We start from the raw sequence: 8,474 nt of genomic DNA, 5'->3' as shown, positions 1-8,474 counted from the left end.
ACATCACCTAATACACAAGCTATTAGTGTATAACAATTAATATGCAATCAAATGATACGCTAATCTTGTCGATACATAGCTACCAAAATAATTAAGGTTGAGAAAAGATGTTGACATCAATGACAACCATCAACCTCACATTCTAACAAACCCCCCTCAAAATTAAAAAGAGATGCAATATAAAATCTTTTGTGATAAGAAAAATGTGGAAATCCCTCAGTTGATCACTACCATAGTGCTGAATGTAGGGACTCCTCTAAAATCGAGATAAAAATCATGATCATTCTTCACAAGTGATCCCAATCACGCTGCTTAAACAATGAGAAAATGGAAAATAAAGGTAAAACATTTATCAATTGAAGATACAAAAGATAACAATCTACATAAGCACCACCAAAAGAATAGATTGCAAATAAAGGCAAAACATTTATAAGTTGAGGATGCAAATGACACGAGTTTGTATGAGTGACCCCAACGAAACTACTCAACCATGCAAGAACAAAATGCTAGTTAAAAATATAGGTGCCAATTGTCAATTAAAAAAGCCTAATCAACTATGGAACCAAGGAAGCATTAGCACAAAGTATCATGTTAGGTCCATTGAAATTAGTTTCATGAAAGAGGGAATGGAGGAAAAGCCTATGTAAAAAGAGCATGACCTTGGCTTATCTTTGTTGCCATAATTGTTCAATATAAGCTTCTACTTATGGGATGAAGAAGAACCTTTGACTTCCATTTGGAATAGTTGAATGACATGAGAACAAAAAACATTGAAAAATTTATTCTTTCAAGCTTTGATCTTCTATTCATGCAAAAATAAATTAATCCTCTTTCCTAGCTTTTAAGCTCTGACATCATGTAGAATTTTCCACATAGATCTAGTTATGAAGAAGAGGAAGGGAAGCTTGCAAAAAATAGAGTAGATCGATGGTGAAATTCAATGTATTATTCTATGATGATTACAATATGCATAATAATGCATTACTTATAAAATACTGAAAACCACTGTTTGAAAGACAAATTGTGGTGAATAACATGCAACTAATGCGAATAGTAGTAAAATTATTAGTTAATGAGAGATACTTTATGCATTAGAAATTAACTAATAAATGCATACAACGATGATCCTCAGTTATACATATGCATACAAATTAGCAAATGGTTATCCTCTATTTTCATAGAACTTGAGGAGATGAGTTGAAAGTTTAAACCATCATTCAAAAATCATGGATTAGACTAGGGCTTTGCATATTGCAATGAATAGACTTAAAATTGACACTAACATAAATCACTTTTAGGTTTTTCTTAGCTAATATTTGTTCAATGTCATAAAGTTAATACATATGAAATTATAGACTCCCACCCTTTTTATAAGTTGAAAACCAACTTGTTACATGTTTGTGCGATGATTAATCTTCTCTTGATCTATTTGAAGGCATTCATTTGTCCATAACTGAATATTTTAGAATCATATACAATTTTACATACTAAACTTCAAGGAGCATTTGGAATGGAGTCAAGTACTAAAAAGAATAGTACTTACATCAATGCAATCAAGATGAAGTTAGTATATATATATTTTGGTATATATGAAATTATACATTCCCACCATTTTATACTACTAGTTGAAAGCCAACTTGAAAGCCAACTTGATGCGTATTAGATGGTGATTCATCATGTATTCCTATTTAAAGACATCCATCCATTTGTCTATAAATTGATACTTAAATTTTTTATAATTAAATACTAAAGAGAATAGTATTTCCATCCAAATGTACATCTAGATCACTTTTAGATTATTTTTGTTTTCTTGATAATTAAGTTGAGAGGCTTCTTATAGTTGTATAAAACTTCAATGTAAACAATTTGTCTTTTTGAAAAAAAAATTACATTTACTTGCCTGTCACATATTAATTTGTTTTAAAAAGATTTAGAATTTCAATCATTATAAAGTAAGTCCAAGAAACTTTAGTTAGAAATGACACACCACAATATTCTCAGTTTCTATATATATATATATATATATATATATACAAACATAGCATTCTCAATATATTTATTTATATTCTTCAGTTACACAAGCACAACATTCCATTCTCATTTATATTCCAAAAACATCTGCATTTCAATTCAATAATAGATTACTCAATTTCCTTTTACTTTGCCAATACACACTCTAGACACTTGCAGATTGCAACATTATATCGCTAACAGTTTTCAGTGTCAGAACATCAACCAATCATCGAAGAAATCATGAAGGGTACTACAATTATGTCAAGATCACAACCACATTGGTAATTTCTTATTGGAAAATGTAAAACCTTTCACAAATTTAAAGTATAGTACATTAAAATGCTTCATTTTTATTTTGTTCTCCAATAAATCATAGTGTTTTTTTCTTTCCACTTTGCAATTTCTTTACTCTAGTAATCATTGAATGTGTTAATTTTAATTTTCTTGATCTAGTAATCATATAATGCCATATGAACAATGCAACCCTTTTATATCTCAAAACAAAAAATTTACACCTCATTATATGTATTTTACATAAAACAATATATTTTACAATCATAATCTTTGAAAGATTATTTTGATAATATAATATTTATTTCATCTGTAATACTTCTTAAAATACCAAATCTATTGAATGCTTGAAATTGCCTACCTAACATTGGTAGGGGGGCATCTTGTAGTTGTTCATTCCCATAAAATTAATAGTTCAAACGATTTGACTTACCAAAATGTATCATTATAATTCAACAATTTTCCTAAAATATTTTGAAATACCATTCGTCCTTACACAACAATAAAATATTGAAAGCAACAATATTTGTACCTACTAAATTGACGCAGCTCATATTTAGCCGAACCAAAACTAGACATTAAAGATTGGATCCCCAGTGTGTGGAATCAACCGACAAAACTTTAGGTTTGCACAAGTCCAAGGGTGCACAACACTCTAAGGTCATTCATTTCTATTTGATCTCATAAGACATCGACAAAAGTCATCGACATCTCCTTTCCATTATCAATTTAAGAACTGAGCCCACCTTTTATTTTAGTTTATTGTCCTGTAATAATACTTAATCAATCTTATATTAGTTAACTCTTAAAACTTTTGATTAATTAACCTGAATAACCCATTAAGAAAAGTAAATTCTTTCTATTTATATATTCACATAATCAATTTTAACTAATTAATATTGTTTTCGTAATAACTTTTGTTTTATTTCTCTTTCCATATGACCTCTTAACAGTCTTCCCTGAAATTGTGGCTGAAATTGATCAATGCATTGGTTCCAGTTGTGAATCATTAACTCCATATCAATGCACCTTTGATTGGTTTATCAAAAGCTGGAAATAATTACAGCAGACAAGGGCATAGTATTTTTCTCTATAAAAGCTTGTCATGATTTGTACCTGCAGATCTTTTGCCAACTCTAACAAAACTCTTGATATGGTTTTGGACATGGAAAACTAGGTCCAAATGCCATTGTATTTGCATAAACAAAATCAATTGATGGCCAGTACTCTCATGGAACTCATATATCTATCCTCAACCATGGCCTACCTTGAACAATGGTTAACATTTTGCTTGCTTTGAAATGAACTCTGTACATTAAAATACAAAGAATAGTCATTAGACTAAGTTGTTCTGATTTGTGCTTCATTTTCTTGGGGTTTTATTGCATTCGGCGGGGAGGATTTTATGTCGAGGCTACAAGATCCCAAGTAGTGTCCATGTTCATGGCAAGGCCATGCAACGCCTTCTCTTGGACAAGGAAGTGGAACTGGATGTGCAATGAATGTGGGTATTTCTTGCCCTGGCATTACCACTGACACTCCAATTGTATAAGAAGACACCTGCATTTAAAGCTTTCAAGGTCAGTCAAGGATAAAAAGAAACAACACAATTGTTACATAGAGAAAACAGAGATTGTTTGCACATCATAGACAAAATGTCATCTGTAACTGCTTAGGTTATGATTACATATTTGTAGCTACTCCTTAGGGGAGCAGAGTCTTATGGCTGAACCTCTTTGGCCAAGAGCCAAGGACTAAGGGGTATTCATTCTGCCAGATTCACCCAGGGCACAAGGCACAATCCCAACCTCATCCCTTTTCAATGTCAGAGCCACGCACCCAGTGAGACTTGATCCCTGGTGGGCTATTTAAGAACCTTTCAACTTCACCCGTAGACCAAAGGTCCACTGACAGCATTTCACTTCATTATTGGGAAGTTCTCAAGAGTTTGAAAAAGAGTGATAAATTCTACTTGAGATGTCTTTAACTTTAAAATATTATCTTACCTCTTAGAGGTAGACTTAATGGCGAATCTGTTGGAAAACATGAATGACTGATCGCAAATTCAATTTTCTGGATTTACACTTAGGGCGGCTCATGCAAATGGAAGTTAAAATGGGTGTTAAAAGCTTGTTTCGTGTATGCCACCAGAGATTGCTTCATTATTTATTTTTTGAGATAATAAATAGTTAAGAGCATTGTGACCTGCAAAACACGTATGTGGATTTGGCTTCAGCCATGGGCTTGCTCTCTGTTGGTCTCGGGTTCGACTCCAAAGCTCTGATTCACCCAATGCTCGTGATTTGTAGGTGACTGCCTACATTCCTAGAGGACTAGTCTCACCGTAGCTGACCCCTTCCTTATCCCAACGTGGCAGTCAGTCAGTCCAAAGTAAGCCAGGTTAGACGCAAGGCTGGGTTGCAGGAATCCCTTTGTTTCAATCCAATTTAGTATAGTTGTGTTTAGTTTCTTACTTCTAGTCCCCTCTGAGATAAATGGATTGTATATATCCTTGAAGATGGGTGTAGGAGTTAGAAGTTATTCATTGCTCAAGCTGAATAGGCTCTGCAACTAGTTATCAGATATGATATGGCCCGAGTCCTTTTTGTTTCACAAACTGAAGTCATTTCTTTAACGTAGATATTTTGAATCACATCTGGCTAATACTAAGTTTAACAATATATAATCAAATCAGGCAAGGTTTAATATCAAGGTATCTGAATTATCTGGAGTTAGTTTCACGACAGAATCTGAATTTAGAACAGCTATAGCAAATTTCAGTTAGGATTTTAACAAGGTTTTAGTGCCACTATCATTCAAATTCAAATAACATGAGGACACATCAAATAGTACACAGACCCAGATGCTCTGAATAGGGTAAATACTAAAATTTGTTTAACACAGACATCAAGTTGTAATCCTTACTACTTTTTGTCTCCTAAGTTATTATTACTAGTGTAGCAATGAGGAAAAAGAAAGAAAAAGGAGAAATCATATTCACTCAGGCATCATATCCATAGAGTGTTATGAAAAGAGAAATTTTTTTTTATAGAAAAAATGCAAAAGAATTAAAGAAGGCAGCAAGCAGCTGCCATGTAAAAGCAATGCCTAACTAGTAGGAAAAGAGCAATTGTTTTGCATTAGTGGTATAAATGGATGCATAGAAATTCAATATACTCTCTGCTAACTAAACTTCTTGTGTATCTAGAATCAAAATTAATTCAATCTTTGAAGATAACAATATACCCAAGCAAGCATCCTTAGAGTTGTTTTTGTGGTCTTGGCTACAACTGACTGCATATATCTCAATCAAAATGTAATGGGAAAAATGAAAAGATTTGGGAGCATAATACTTACAGAAGATGTCCGGTCAAGTTTATCAAGTAACTGCATCTGGGCTCGAACTAAAGCTCTGTCACCGGTGTTTTGAACTGATGAAAAAGAGGGTCTTGGTCTTAAAAAACGTTCAAATATTGCCATGACCAGAAACATTGAAATTAGGATGGCAGTGGCTACAAAACCAAAAGACACTGCATTGACTGATGCATCGAAATGCTTCCAGTGAGCCTCTCTATCAACATCTTGAGGCACATCTTCAGGTGGGGGGAAATTCCATGTGTTATGGGTCCCCGGGAGCTTGGGGCTTTCTGAATTATAATCATTCATGGTGTAAAATGGTTCCTCTTCTCAAACAATTGCTTACTGCCCAATGGAAAACTAAAACAAGAGAAAAAACCAAGGCTGAAATAAAAAGTTAAAGGTCTTGAAATGGAATTGTGAGAAATAATACGGCCATCAGGTTCCGAAGCATTTCTTGTGCTCTTAATTTGAGTAAAAATGTCTGCTTTCTTGGTAGATGAAAACCGGATTCAATCCATTGACCGCAAATCTAAGCAGTGGCTGGCAAGCAATGCACTAGATGAAGATTTCATTGGAAAGGAGAGAAAGATTTCCAAATTTCAGAGAGTTAGGCAGCTGTGGTTGATCTCTAGCTATACCTGCAATGCAACCTCATGAAAGTTAGGAGGAACCACAATTTGTAAGCCAGAAGAAAAAAGTACCAAAAACCATGCAAATGCAAAAAAATAATCCCAAAAATCATATAGATACAGAAAATCAGAGATGAATTGACAGAGATAAACGAAAATAAATATTGACTGACAAATGGAGACATAACCAATACAAGGATCCTCAAAAACCATGCAAATGCCAAACAAACTCCCCATAACCATACAGATACAGAAAACCAAATACGCATTGATAGATAGAAATGAATATATGTATTGACTGAAAAATGAAGACATAATTAACAATATAACCCTTAACCCTAGAAGATGCACACTTCGACAAGCATTAAAAATCCAAATAGAATTCAAATTACAACACAACAAGATTAAACAAAATCAACTGCAGAAGAAGTTGCCTTGAGAAGCCAAATAGAGAATACAGCAGCAACACAATTAACTATGGATATGAAAAAATATAAGCACAATTCCTTAATCACCGTAAGCTCACAAATTTATGAGAAAGAGAACCAAACACCCACAATGTGGAAACATTGTAAAATACTTCAACAGCTACAGAAATTTACATGACATTCAAGATTGTAATGGATGAGTTGCAGAAAACTCTTATAAATCCAGTTAATTATAGGTAGATAGCTATTACGACATCTTTTGTTCAAAACCAAGATAGAGAATTCATAAATCAATAGATACAAGTGCAAAAGAAGTTCACAAACAGCTGCAAAACCTACTCAAATTGCACCAGCATTTGCCTTGTCCGCTCACCGACCTAAACAATTTCCCCAAACTCTACATACCCATAATGCACTTTCAGTAGAATATATTGAGCCACACAATGAACACAAGTTGAAAACCATATAATTCCTCAAACCCTGACATACATTTTCATGCACATCAAATCATTAATTTCTAAACTAGAGCCAAAGTTGAAAAGAAACAGACAAGCAGATGCCTCTTTGCCAGTTCACATGCCATAAACAAAATCAAAGTGCCAAAATTCTTCCAACACCCAAAAAGATGAATAAATTCCATACCACAAACAAACCCCTAAAGCCAAAAAATATTATAATTCTTTACGACACCATGAACTCAACGATGCATTAATTGACATTCCCAACCATTAAAAAGGGACAGCAATTAGCACACCACAATAACGAAAAGCATAATTCGACACAAAGGGAAAAAGAAAAAGAAAACACCTGGCCCAAAATTCTTCAGACCTTCCAAATGTTCCATTCTCTTTGAAAAAGTTGATGCATACATTAATCAGCCAAAATAAAAGCTAGTTTTCCCTGCCTCCTGACAAACATCTAATCCATCAAACTGACATTACATTTTTATATAGAAATCCTTTCTTCAAAGACTTACTGATTGGACGAGTTGACATTGAAATACAATGAGGAAATCACATAGAAATTTTTTTCATAGCAAATGATGAACCATTGTCGTTTACTGGGAATTTAGTAACAAATATCCTTTTGAAGGGAGAAGAAAAAAATTGCAGCAGAGTGTAAATAGAATGAGTATAATGTACCTGGAAGAAAAAATGATGGCACCCACAATATGATCATGATAGTCTGTGCAGGTGAGAGTGGGCGTAGTCTATGCTTGCAAACTTATTATTATTATTGTTATTGTGTCTGAAAATGTACTCTATAAAAAGGTGGTCCCTTTCTTTAGTTATATATATTTCATTATGAGTATCAAACGCGCATGCATTGCAATGCCCGAGGCATTTTCCTATATTTTACTTGGGAAATTTGTTTCTAAGCAGACTTTAGCATGGAAAAATGTGGAAGAAGGAAAATTGGGTGGAGAAGGGATATGAGGACAAATTAGAGGGAGGAGGGAGAGGAATAAAGTAGTATGTTTGATTCTTCTTCCTCTCTAGGGCTTCAATCTTGTGCCCTGGTCCCAAGATAATAGTATTTTAAGGTGTCTCCTTAAGAGCCGACCATGGGGGATTAAGTATCACGTGCATTGGGGGGGAAGAGGAGCTCTAGCACATGGACTTGCACTCATTTTTGTGGACCTTTCCGACATTTATGTGTCCTTTATTCCAAATAATATAGCTCTTAGTTATGTGGCCCTTCTTAGGTGGATTTAGGGCTATCATACTTTGCTTGGCTATGAGTGAAACTTGTT

At 33.9% G+C, this 8,474-nt stretch overlaps 1 protein-coding gene across 6 annotated transcripts; it reads right to left on the bottom strand.

Annotated features, from left to right (window-relative positions):
• Positions 1–3,303: 3,303 nt before the first annotated feature.
• On the bottom strand, positions 3,304–8,008 carry LOC149569216 (uncharacterized). Of its 6 annotated transcripts, XM_089821964.1 has the most exons (4): positions 7,864–7,881; positions 7,529–7,639; positions 5,662–6,302; positions 3,304–3,864 (listed from the first exon to the last, which is right to left on the bottom strand). In XM_089821964.1, exons 3-4 carry the CDS (start codon positions 5,968–5,970, stop codon positions 3,646–3,648), a joined length of 528 nt encoding a protein of 175 aa, XP_089678090.1. In that variant the 5' UTR covers positions 5,971–6,302; positions 7,529–7,639; positions 7,864–7,881; the 3' UTR covers positions 3,304–3,645. The 6 variants fall into 6 exon arrangements, with proteins under 6 accessions (XP_089678090.1, XP_089678091.1, XP_089678092.1 ...); XM_089821965.1 differs by lacking the exon at positions 7,529–7,639 and having other exon boundaries at positions 7,864–8,008; XM_089821966.1 differs by lacking the exons at positions 7,529–7,639; positions 7,864–7,881 and adding an exon at positions 7,698–7,842.
• Positions 8,009–8,474: the final 466 nt, after the last annotated feature.

This window comes from Cupressus sempervirens, chromosome 3, assembly GCF_028749045.1.
Source record: "Cupressus sempervirens isolate cs-2001-9-10 chromosome 3, ASM2874904v1, whole genome shotgun sequence".
NCBI classification, from domain to species: Eukaryota; Viridiplantae; Streptophyta; class Pinopsida; order Cupressales; family Cupressaceae; genus Cupressus; species Cupressus sempervirens.
The sequence above is the reverse complement of the archived record's forward strand: the minus strand, read 5'-3'. Positions and strand labels throughout refer to the sequence as shown.